The 12,488-nt window shown below is 57.2% G+C and overlaps 1 protein-coding gene across 1 annotated transcript in view; it reads left to right on the top strand.

Annotated features, from left to right (window-relative positions):
• The window catches only part of HTRA1 (HtrA serine peptidase 1), a 44,558-nt gene extending 32,422 nt beyond the window's left edge, over nt 1–12,136 (top strand). Inside the window, exons 4-9 of the mRNA XM_090278733.1 lie at nt 5,339–5,533; nt 6,480–6,512; nt 7,835–7,949; nt 9,045–9,102; nt 10,533–10,628; nt 11,452–12,136. Coding sequence (XP_090134859.1) covers nt 5,339–5,533; nt 6,480–6,512; nt 7,835–7,949; nt 9,045–9,102; nt 10,533–10,628; nt 11,452–11,620 — 666 coding nt within the window. The 3' untranslated portion in view covers nt 11,621–12,136. The remainder of the gene's footprint in view (nt 1–5,338; nt 5,534–6,479; nt 6,513–7,834; nt 7,950–9,044; nt 9,103–10,532; nt 10,629–11,451) is intronic.
• Nucleotides 12,137–12,488: the final 352 nt, after the last annotated feature.

Raw genomic sequence — 12,488 nt, 5'->3', positions numbered from 1 at the left:
CCCCGGCTCTGAAGAGTGAGCCAGAAGCAAGACATCAGCCCGGGGGCCGTGACTCAGCTCAGCCCGGCTTTTCTTCCCCAGGGGATTCCAGCCGCTGTGATTCACAGCAGTGGGAGCCCAGGCCCTCGAAGAGCCCCCAGAGAGGCTTGCCTCTACCTGCTGGCCCGGGCTTGTCCGAGGACACCTCGGGCTCCCAGCCTTGGAAAAACAGCATGGCCCCGGGGAAGCAGGAACACAGCTTGCTCTGGCAGGCCTCTACTCTGATCCTTCTTCACGTCGCCCATCACCCCATTGTGTGACATCCCTGCTCCCGTCACCTGCCCCTGTGGCCCGGCCCCGGCACAGAGCAGCTCTTTCTTGCTGGCCAGCTGTGCTCTGAGCATCTGGGCTGTGGGCAGAGTGGGCTGGTGGTAAGAACACATGGAATGGAAGCGCAGAGGATTCTAGTCCCAGTAATGCCACCACCCAGCGGTGGGACGCTCAGTCCCCCGGTGAGGGGAGCAGGCACGGTGCTTGTCCCATCTGTCTCGTTGTAAAGCCAAGGGAACGACAGTGCCCAGGGCATGCGGGATGTGCATGCGCAGGCTGGGTTTGCCTGTTGCTCTGCTCGGACCACGTGTGTCTTGCTGAAATTTGAGGCCACGGCTTTCCTTTGCAGCAGACTTCTCCCCTTGCCCCCAACCCCAGGCCCCCGAAAAAGCTCGAAAGCATACTTACCAGAGCCCGTTCTAACCATTATTAGATACTAGGGTCACCACTCTATAATGGGCCATTTCCCCCCAGGGTTGTTTTAGGTCACTCCTGTCGCACCCATTCTTAATGCTGTCAAACCCTGAGACAGCTAAGGCTGTCACTGGGCCACGTCCCCCTCCCCAGTGGGTGGTTGAGGGCGACCTCATGCTCCATTGCTGATCAGTGACCCATGAGGAGGAATGCACGGGGCCCTTCTGGATTCTTTGCTCTTGTGCAGAGACACACAAGGGAGAGGAGGTCTTTCCTTCCACTGGACATTGTCGTATCTTTACATGATGCCTGGCATGGCGATGGCTGTTCTGTGACCCTGAGAACAGGCTGAGCTGACGAAAGGAAGGAAAGAGCCTCTTCTTCTGTTGTCCTTGAGTCTTTGGAGCGATCAGCTCCGGCACCACCCTGCCCTTAAACAAGGGGCTACTTATTCCATTTCAAGTGGGGTTTTCTGTTACTTGCAACTGAAAACACCCTCATGGATACCCTAGTCATTTGGGGTGTTGATCTATATTTAGCCCTTATGGGACATTCTGGGATGACTGACCTTGGAGATGGAGACTTGGGCTTTGTCTGTTGTTACTGCCACGGGCCCTGAGGCTTGTGTGACTCTCTGCCCATCAGACAGTAGCCTGGCGGGCACAAGTGGATCGCACTGGTCTTTGTGTCCACTGCCAGGCACTTCGGAGACGCTCAGTGAGCGCCGGTTGAGCAAGCTCTCTTGTGTTGGCATTGTTCCCCGGGGACAGTGCTGCCAGGCCTGCCCTGCCGGGCACCTTCTACAACCGTGCTAGACACCAACCTCCTCCAAGTTTTAGCGTTAAGTTGGCCTCACAATCCACATCCTGCCTGCAGCTAGTGTTTGGTAGCTTGACATAGACATGGGAAGTCTAGAGTCCACACCCAGGACTTCTGACACTCCCCTACCGTTCTCTCTTCTCCATCGACTTGGGTGGTAGTCAGCTGACAACTCAGGTTCAGGGGGACGCGTGTTTTCTTAAAGTCACTCTCGCTGACTCTGTTGCGATGATGTCCTTCGGCATCAATGAGCGCTCGCAGACTGCAGGCGGGCGTGCATTTCAACCTAGATGACCCTTTCCTCTGCTGGCCTCCCAGGCTCCCCGCTCTCATGAGCAGGAATGTGGCCTGGAGGACTGGAATGTCCCTCATCCTAGAAGGACTTGGGCTGATCTTGAGCTTCTTGCTTCCAGTTGCGGGGGAGGGGGAGGGCTCCTTCTTGGCTCTGACACGGAGCCTGGAAGCTTGATGTCGGCCACGTAGGAGCTTTCCGAGCTCCCTGCCTTCATGGACTTGGCCTTGTGTTTTCATCCCCCAAGCGGCGGGAGCAGCTGAGGCGAGGAACAGGGCCTCGGGCCTCCTCCTTCCCCTTTCCTCTGCTCTTCTTATCTGCAGGGTAGAGGAGGACTGTCTGCCTTCCACTTTGGAGGCGTACGGCGAGGCTCTGGCAAGGGGTGGGAAATGGCTGTTAGGAGGGGGGCTGGCTTGTGGCTGGGGCCGCTTCAGAGGCGCTCAGATGGCGCCTACAGCCAGGAGCCGGGGCATGCATTGATGTGGGCGGCACGGACGCCAGCCTGCGAACGGCAGCGCCGGGTGAGACCAGGAATGAGCGGCCGGTGGTTCACGTCGGCAGGTCAAGGCCAGGCGCGGCTTTGTGCTTCTGGCTGTATCTGCATTTCATCTCCCCAAGCCCCCCTGTGGAGCGTATGTCTAGACAGCTATGGAATAAAATGCTCAATTACTGCGCAGGAATTTGGCCAGCAAACGTATAGCTGCACCAAGCAGACAGGCCCGAGGCGTGGATGGAGGCTGAGAATGAGCCCTGCTTGGCTCTGGAACAGACTGGGGAGTCTGATGCTTGTGGGGCCATCCAGCTCCCCAAAACTAGCCCCCAAAAGGCACTTGGTCATCACGGAGAGCTGTAATCCTGGCTGGGCCACATCTCTGTCCCATGTCCCTACCTTGGGAAGACTCCTGCCTACACGTAGAATTCTGGGTCACCATGTCCTAGGAGCGCAGCTGCCCATTAGCCGTGAGGAGTCACTGCTCTGAGCCTCAGTTTGCACGTCTGTAAAACGGGGAAAGTGAGCTCCGAGTCTGCAGGTGGTCACGCAAGTGCTTTGTCCTCTGGGAGGCAAAAGGTTCATTCCCTTTGTATCAATTCAGGCTTCATATCATGTCCCCTCCCCTCGTTACACGTCTACTTGCTTTTCCTTACGATTGTCCTTCGTGACCTGTGACATGTTTGCGTGAATAAGCATTCACAAGGGGAGGATCGGCGTTGCCCACTGGCGCAGCTGGGACTCGCTGGCCCTTGTCACCTGCACTCCTTCCTCTGTATTCAGTGAGGATTGGTTTTCAGGGATCTTGAGGCTGGATCGCTGATGCTCACTTGTCCAGCCCCGCGTGGTCACCCGAATATGATGACTTCGCTGCTCTGGGGCCACGCTTGTCCACGGGCTCTCTGGCAAGTAACTTTGTGATGTGGTTCCCAGCTTGCGGCTGTGCTGATGGGGGCCAAGCCCACCTTTCTGGGTTTGAACTTGGTCACGTGCACTGAAGTTGGGGAAAAGCAACTGCTATCTTGGGCAGCCCCAGGCCCCGGAGCCTTCCCGGCTGTGTCCCCGTGCTCACGCCTCAAACCCAGCCCCGAAGGCTGTTCCCAGGCCCTGAAGGAGCGGTAGTGTCCCTGGTGGGCCGCCCCGTCACAGGCCCGGACTCTCTCCCGCCCACCCGCTGTGCTGCGACTGTGGGGTGAGGTCATCGCTGGCAGGGGCGGCTGGCGTGGGCCCAGGGTAAACAGGCAGTGCTGAGCTCGCTGGGGCGCCTGGGCGCTGACTGCTGGGAGCATGCGCAGCTGCAGGCCTGCCCCCCTCCAGAGCAGCACCATGCGCTCTGGCCTCAGGCGACCCCGAGGTCAAAGGGTCACGGGCAGGACAGACCGGTGCCTCCAGCCTTCTCCTGGCTGAGGGGCTGGGTGACCCAGACTAGCTTGTGGGAGTTGACTTGGCGAGGTTTCCGCCATTGGGTCTGCACAAACCCCGACGCTACTAACACTAGCCAACACTTAGATGATGCTTACATGACCGCTTACGTGGGAGCTGTCCTGATCTTAAGTCACTGACTTCTCACAACTCACTGACAAGATGGACACGGAGGACCCAGGGCTGGCCTCTCAGGCCGGACCTCATCGGGCAGCCTGGCCAGGGGCCTGTGTTCTCAACCACTGTGTTGAGACGTGCGGTCCGAGGCGCGTCCCTTAAAGTCACGTTTAGGTCTCAGGTCCTCCCTCTGGGCGTTCCTTTCTTCCCCCACGGCCTGGCTGGCCCAGCAGCTTCCAGAACAGCACTTTCCTAATGGGGGTGGGGCGGGGGGTCTCTGTGGTGAGGTGCTGCTGTGTGTGGTGGGTGAGAAAGCCTGGGGCCACGGTCACAGGTTGAAGTCCCTTCTCTGTCTCGAATGATCCAGTGGCTCAGAGCCTCGGTTTCTTCATCTGTGAAATGGGCCCCCTGGTCACCCCACCTCTTCAGCTGGTGACGTCCCCATCCCTGGCGGAGGACACGCTGAAGCCACCGCTGGTTCCCCCCGCCTCCGGACCCCTTGCTTCTTTCTTCTTCGCGGCGGACAGACAGGAGGACTCCTGCTTTGCATTTAGCATGAGGCCTGGGCTAGATCTCTGCTTTCTGGGCCTGGTCCTCAAGGTTTGGGCTTGTTTTGCCTCCGAGAACAAAGGCCAAAGGCCCTGGGGAGGAAGGGAGGTGGGGCAGGCCTAGGGCCTCCCCTGATAGAAGCCCAGCTCTTTTTGGCCTGGTGACTGGAACTGGCTTCTTTTTTTTTGCCCCGTTTTGGTTTGAACTTGATCTCGTGCGCTCATCTGGGGCTTCGAGTCTGCTCAGCCTTCACAGGACATCCAGGATCTGCCTGCCCGGGCCAGGGGCGCAGGTGGTAACGGAGGACCCTTCCTGACAAGGAGAGCGCCCACCTCTGGGGTCTTGGCGCCTGGGGTCCTGGGTGCCCTGCCGTCCCAGCCCCACCCCTGCCCCTCACCGGAATGGCCACGTACTCGGCACAGGACGAGCGGGCTGAGTCAGTGCAGCCCCGGCCCTCAGTGCCCCCGGCTGCCCAGGGCTCGGGAGGATGCGCCTGTGAGAAGTGGGGTCAGCTCCAGCCTGTCCCTTCCACCCGGCGGTGCGCAGGCTTGGGGGTCCTCCCTGGGCTCTGCACTGTAAGATCAGCCCAGGCAGCCTTGCCCCAAATCTGGAACGTGTCCCCTCTGTCTCCTGGCCTCAGGGTTTCAGGGCAGGTCTGTGCTGATAGCTTCCGGATGTGCCGAGACCCTGCGGTGGCCTCCAGTAACCTTCCCACGGTTTCGTTGGCATGTGGCTGCCATGCTCGGTGATGGCAGGCATGCGGGACAGGCCGTGTGGCCCCGCGTCTCCCAAAGGGACGCAGGGCTGGCCCAGGCTCCTGCAAGGCATGGTGTCCATGAGTGCCCGCCATGGCTCGGCTTCCGTGACATCCGTGCGCGTATCCGTTCTGCTAACTGAGCGCAGCAACGCCAGCCTTGTGGTTCCAGGGAAAGCTGCCGGTGCTGCTGCTTGGCCGCTCCTCGGAGCTGCGGCCGGGGGAGTTCGTGGTCGCCATCGGAAGCCCGTTTTCTCTTCAAAACACGGTCACCACCGGCATCGTCAGCACCACCCAGCGCGGCGGCAAAGAGCTGGGGCTCCGGAACTCAGACATGGACTACATCCAGACAGATGCCATCATCAATGTGAGCCTGGCCGCTGCAGCCTGCTTGGGTCGGGCAGGTGTTTGGAAAGTCAGGCTTAGTAACCTGGGGTGGGGGTGGGGGCGGATCCTCAGCTCCCCCTGAAGCCCTAGAGCAGATGAGACTGCGGGCTGCTCCTCCGCCCTTTAGCCACCTCCAGGGTCTGCTGCGAAGGGGGCTTTAGAGTTGTTGAGGTCTGCAGCCTGGAGGAGCGGCCCTTCCTCCAGGGGCAGCAGACCCCCAGGGGAGCTTCTTTGGCAGCCTGGTGGCTGGGGGGACGCTCACCCTGGCACATGCCCGGCAGTGCCGGGGGTAGTTGCTGTGCCTTGGGGTGCAGCCTGAGTGTTACCCCTCCACTGTTAGATGCTGGTGAGGCCAGGGGTCACGCCACAGTCTCCTAAGTGGAGTCTTTTTAAAATCACATTTTCCACTTCGGTTGTGTCCCCATAGGATTGACGTCTGTAAAAAGCAATGGTTTTATTCCCCTACGTCTGCCTGATAAATAAGAAACACAGCATGTTTTCTGCACTTGCTGCCTCTGACAGGTTTTATTCCCAAGCTTTCTGGCGGTCTGCGTGAAGCCACGGACAGAGAACAAGCCATGTGGGTTTCCCGCCCCAGCAGCAAAGTTGGGGTCCCACAGGCAGGGGCCGCGCAGGCTGCAATGCCAGGTGGCAGCAGTGGGCCGTCGGGCTGCTCCCAAGAGAAAATTGCAGGGAGTTCACAGCTGGCCTCTGAGCTGTGGAGCAAAAAAGAGAAAAAATTATTTATAGCATATCTAAAACTTTCTGAAAATGGTTAAGGTCCCTTTTTTCCCCCCAGCAAAATATTAGGGTGACAGGAACACATCGCAGGAAAGAACCTGCCCTCAGGAGCCTGCCAGGCAGGACAGTAGATCGGAGCTTGGAAGGGTCCAAACTCTAACCTTTTAATTTTTGCTTCATTTCAGTATGGAAACTCCGGAGGCCCATTGGTAAACCTGGTAAGGCCCTTTTTAAAAATCTGTGTACTTGCTTCTTCTTTTTTTTTTTTTTTTGCTTTCTTTTCAGACATGAACTTGCCCGCATATTCATTCTTTCAGCATGAAATCTGTGAATGTATTCCTGCAAATTACCCTTCTTAGCTTTCTGGACAGAGTAAGGTATGCCAGACTCAAAGGTTGGAAGTTATGCCGGGGCACCTGCTGTGTTTCCAAGTCACCAGTAAATGCAGTGGCATTCGGGTGCCCTGCCGGAGTAGCTGAAGGTGCAGGCCCCTGTTCTGATGGCATCAGCAGTTCTGGCCTGTCCCAGAAAGACACCCCCTTCAGATGAAGTCTCCAGACTGCTGGAGGACTGTCTTGGCTTGTCCCCAGCCTTTGTCTTGGCCAGGAGCCCTCCCGGAAGGCCTGGCTGGAATGAAGAGTTCCCCCACTGTCAGAGCTGTCCCTTCAGCCTCAGAGCCAGGGCACAGCTCAAAGTCCCTCCAGCTCAGCTCTCATCTACAAGTGACGCGACTGAGGCCACCTTTAGCGGGGCGGCAGTGTCTCCTGCAGGGTCCCTCCGGGCTGGCGACTGAATTCTCAGTGCTACGGGAAGTGTGCGAGGCGTGATTTATACCCTCCTGGCCGGTTTCCCGTTCAAGCCTGAGTTGAACAAACCATTTAGTAAGAGTGTTCAGAATAATGGTCAAATGGCGTGAGGTGAGGTGAGGCTGTTATTCCAGGATCATTTCCGACGGAGGAGCGTTGGCTAAGCTGGATTTATCTTGAATCAAAGCACACCCTGTAAACCCGCTTCTTCCATGACTTCAAGCTAGTCCGAGACAAGCGGAGGAAATGAGGCCATTGTGCACCCCCCTCCCCACCCCCACCCCCGTCTGCCCTGGGGCTGCTGTCTGAGACTGCATTTTCTGGGAATGAAGCCGGGCAGCCTGATCCTCCCGACAGCAGCAGGGGAATCCGAAGGCCAACGGGGAATGGGAGCCGCAGGAGGGCGTGCACAGCCCCCTAAAGGACAGGACGGGGAGGTTGGGGACCATTCCCCGTGAAGAGAGCAAATGCGTGTCACCAAACTGTCTGTTCAGGGCAGTGTTTATTGCATGGTGGTCCCTGAGGACGAGCCCAGAGTGGGTGCCGGTCTCCCCTTGCAGAGTGAGGCTTCATGCTGCCTAAGGTTGCCTGGCCCCTGGGGCCCCGGAGCCCCCTTCCGCCAGCTCCCCCCACCCACTCAGAGACTTCTTCCACACGCATCCTCCGCTCGCTCTTGGAGCGCGTCTTCAGGTAAACCTCTGGGCGCAGTAAGCCCTTTCTGCCTTGCTTTTCAGGACGGTGAGGTGATCGGCATCAACACTCTGAAAGTGACCGCTGGAATCTCCTTCGCCATCCCCTCCGACAAGATTAAAAAGTTCCTAACAGAGTCCCACGATCGGCAGGCCAAAGGTAACTAACGAGGGACCCCCCCCCACCCCCCCAGCCAGCGGAGAGGCAGGCCCGAGGCTTGGCCTTCCCTCCGGGACTTGGGGCAGGAGAACGACACACCTGAAGACCCCCCACCCCCAGGCTCTTAGTCAGGAAGGAAAGCTCTGCACGTGGTGAAGCCCCTGGAAGGAGGTCCTAAAGATTCGCCGTTTTTGATCTGTGTTCATAGACGTTTCACACAGTAAATGTGTGCACAGGTCTGGTCCTGGGTGGTTTCTAAGCACCAGTTCAGTGTGTTACTCACTGGTGTCATTTAATGCCTTTGCCCGTCAGGTGGGAGTTATTAGTCCCATTTTACTGAGGAGAAGGCTGCGAGGCAGGGACGAGAGCTTCCCAGAGCAGGAAGCAGCGGAGTGGTTAGGGAGCAAGCGGGGAGGGGCAGCCAGTGGAGAGAGTGGGGCTGGAAATGCCTTCTAAGCCGAGACCTGAAGGACAGGGAGCCGGCAGGGAGGGGGTTGGGGGGCATCTGACAGAGGACCAGCAGGTCCCCAGCCACTGCCCTGGGCACAGCGCAGGGAGCACGGGACCCGGGAGTGGGCCTTGCAGCCGGACGCAGTGAACACGCGGGTGTGGGGCCACACCAGCCAGGGTCGCCGCCGGCCACGGTGAGGGGCTGGCGTTGCATGTGCACTGCAGGGAGGACAGCGGAGTTCATGATCTGGTTGATGTCTTTGAAAGGTCACTCACAGGGCTGGGCGGTGACTCTCCTGAAGGGGCAGGTGGCAGTTGGGAGACCAGGTAAGAGGCTCTCTCAGGCATCCAGAGCAGGGCAGAGGGCTGGGGCCACATCTGGATTCATATGAAGGCTGGAGGCCTTATCAGGTGTCAGGATGGTGCCAAGCGGGACCAAGGGCTGCACCGAGGTTTTCAGCCAGTAACTGAAGTGACGGGGCTTTCCAAGGTCCCATGGCAGAATTTGGACCACAGTCTCAGTCTGTGCCCCCATGACCCTGACTTTCTCCACTGCAAACTGGGGATTGAACCTTATGGCTCCTGGTATCCCCAGCACAGCCACCAACAGGGCTGCCCTCTGTTGTCCTTTTGTTGTCCCACCAGGCAAAGCCATCACCAAGAAGAAGTATATTGGCATCCGAATGATGTCGCTCACGTCCAGGTGGGTAACGAGATGTGTGTGTCTTATGCCTGAAATGGAACTGAACTTGAACTTCAGCAGGGGCTCACTGGCACCCCTGAAAGAGAAACCTTACTCTTCTTAAGCTAAGTTTCTGGTTCAAATGATGAAACATTAGGGAAGAGAGGAAGGGTCGTTACCCTTGGCCCCTTGCTTTATCTTTCGGTTTGTTTTTATGTTCCGAGTAGGCCCTTCCTTCTAGAAGATTCTGCCCTCCTCTTTGAAGGCAGGTCCGGACAGCAGGTAGTGTTGGTCACTCTCCCTCAGGCCTAGCTGCTGTCACCACTTGGTCTGCTGAAACCCACATTCCAGGAGTGCTCCAGGCACCTCCCTCTGCCCAGCCGCCCTGCCCTGCCGGTCACTGGCTCTGCTGCGTGTGGGCTGAGGCTCCAGGAATGCCGGCCCGGCAGGACTGATGGGCTTGTTTTCCCTGAGCTGCTGGAAGTTGCGGCATGTGGCCGCCGGGATCATAACACGCTGGTGTTTTTACCCGTGATGGAGAAATCTGATGTAATCACACAAGTCCTGGTAACTAAGGGCGTGGTTGAAATTGTTGTAGGTAAACTCAGCAAAGGGCAGGACATATGAATAGAGATATTACTGGATTATTGTCATAATTAATTTACTGCAAATTAATTGTGAACCCATGTGATAGGTTCGATACCTATTATGAATGCTGGTACCTTCCTTAGCCAAGACTGAGGTATGTATCAGTTCTTGCCTTGGACTAAGGGAAACAGAGGTGCCAGCCTGGGGTCTGGCCTCCCGGGTTCCCATCTGAGCTCTGCTCCATCCTGGTTTGTGACTTGGGGAATGACGTGGCCTCTGAATGCCTCCGTTTCCTGCTGTCCAGGATGAAAGTAACAGTGCAGGCATCTGGGTGTCTGGCGAGGACTGAGTGATTTCATGGGTGTCCAGGCTTGGATCAGCGGGTGGTGGCCATGAGCACAGCCACAGTGACGCTAGCCACCGTTTCTCACTGGCTTGCTCTGCACGAGGCAGTGGGCCTGGTGGTGTAGCTAGATGATCTTATTTAATCCTCAAAACAACCCATGTCAAATTCCTCTCTTGCATTTGAGAAAACTAAGGCACAGAGAGGTTAGGCAACTGCTCAAGGTCACACAGCTAGACAGCGGCAGAGCTGAGACTCCCAAGCAGCCAGCCAGCTACCCCATACTAACTCCTTGAGTGGTAGCTACTATCAACTAGTGAACAAAATTAATATTGATGATGAAACACCTCTTGCTGTTACCCGGCGAATTTTAGAGTCTAGGATGCAGGCAATTAAAGCAGAATCAGGACTCCCGGAGGAGTTTTGCGTTAGAATCGGGGCCAGCAGGAGAGGCCGGGCCTCCGCAGTGGCAGGCCCACTGGTGCTCAGTGGTAACAAAGGCGCGCTTTCTCCGGGACAGCAAAGCCAAGGAGCTGAAGGACCGCCACCGCGACTTCCCAGACGTGCTTTCGGGAGCATACATCATTGAGGTCATTTCCGACACCCCAGCAGAAGCGTGAGTCAGAATTCCTTCCTCTCTTCCGAACACCCTGTGGTTCGTGGGGGTCACGGGAGGGGCTTGCTCTCTTTTCATGTCAGCCCAGGGGATGGCGAGGGCCCAGGACAGAGCGGCTGGACGTCCTTGGTCGGTCCTGCCGGTCAGGCCTCCCGGCCTGGTTCAGTTTAGGGGCCACCAGCAGGCGGGAGCTTCCAGCACAGTCATACCCAGTAGATTAAATACTGTCTACGGGGGCTTTGGGGTGTAACAGTCGAGGCGAATAGTCGTGACAGAGGACAGCAAAGACCGCGACATCGCCTGTATTTCTTCTCTGGCCCTTTACAGAAAAGGTTAGCTGACCCCCGTGCCAGACCATTCAGGGCCGCAACAGCTTATTCGATGCTGTCGTACGTAAGAGCTCAAGTGACAGCAACAGTAACACAAAAGAAGCGTCCCATGGTAGAACCATCCCGCCCATCCTGGTAGGAACAGTTCTCTGGGTTGTGACGCCCATTGCAGGACAGGTGGCCTTGGTCATGGCACATGGCAGGTGGCGTAGGGCACACCCTTGCCTCCTTGGTGCTCGGTCTGCCGTGGGTCATACGACTGCTGGTAGGCACTTCTGCAATGGACGGGACTCATGATTCGTCCTAAAAATCTCAAAAGGAAACAGTGCAGTTCGTTGCTGGCTTAAGTGACATAAGCTAACCCCTGCCCACCCTGTTTGCTCTGGGCTTCTGGGCTCTAAACTGTGCCTCTGTCAAGGTCAAATGGGTCACCTCTCGTGGCTGGGAGACAGCAGGAACGGAAGCCTCACAGTCATTTTCGCCCTGTGTTGCAGTGGTGGGCTCAAGGAAAATGACGTCATCATCAGCATCAACGGACAGTCGGTGGCCTCCGCCAATGACGTCAGCGACGTCATTAAAAAGGAAAGCACCTTGAACATGGTCGTCCGCCGGGGCAATGAAGACGTTATGATCACGGTGATTCCTGAAGAAATCGACCCGTAGGCAGAGGCATGAGCTGGACTTCATGTTTCCTTCAAAGACTCTTCAGTGGACGATGCATAGTGACTCTGGGCTGGTGACGTGGGACACCCGAGACTTTGGCTGCCATGTTACTTGTGCAGCAAAAACACCCTGGCCGACAGACTCCTCCTTTGATAGTTTGCAGGCGAAACCAATGTAACGTGTAGGTCCACAGGCAGAGACTCGCCCTCCTGTATTGTATTGTACGCAGTGTGCTTTTTCTTGCCAGCTCGGACGGTTCCTGCTTAGACAGCCAACATGTGTCTCCTCCTTTAACTGAGTCATCATCCCTGTCCCAGGAAAGCAGTCGATATAAAGCATAGATAAGAGGGACGTCCCAGGGGAGCCACAGTGGCCCTGAGCAAGTGTAGGCTTTCCTCCGAGTCGGCACCCAGAGGAGCTAGGTGCCGAGACCACCGCCGCAGCCTCTCTGGGCCACCCCCTCAGAACTGGGAGCGCAGCGACTGAGCTGGAGCTATTAAAATACTTCATACTTTGCTTTCTGGCGTGTGTCTCTTACTTTCCTCCGAACAGCTGGTTGCAATTGCTTGGAGGTGCTGATTGTGTCAGCGGGGCGCTTGAAACCACGCTGTCCACGCGGGGTCGAGCTGGAAGGCTAAGCAGCTATTTCAGAATCACCCCGCGGGGCTCGCTGGTGTTAGGAACATCTGTGCCCTGCTGCCCTGGCTTCGTGAATTGGATTGGAGGGCAGTTGCCTTTGCATCTGGAGCTTTTCAAACTAAAGAGAGCCTGTCAGCCTCATACACGAGGCAATCACTCAACACGGATTTTCTGGGGCCCTGCTCTGCGCCGGGCTCGGGGCTCAGCCTGCAGGTGTGAATGCAGGGCA

This window comes from Furipterus horrens, unplaced genomic scaffold (genome assembly GCF_987537825.1).
Source record: "Furipterus horrens unplaced genomic scaffold, mFurHor1.1.pri manual_scaffold_5, whole genome shotgun sequence".
Classification (NCBI taxonomy): Eukaryota; Metazoa; Chordata; class Mammalia; order Chiroptera; family Furipteridae; genus Furipterus; species Furipterus horrens.
This window is presented reverse-complemented; position numbering and strand designations above follow the sequence as displayed.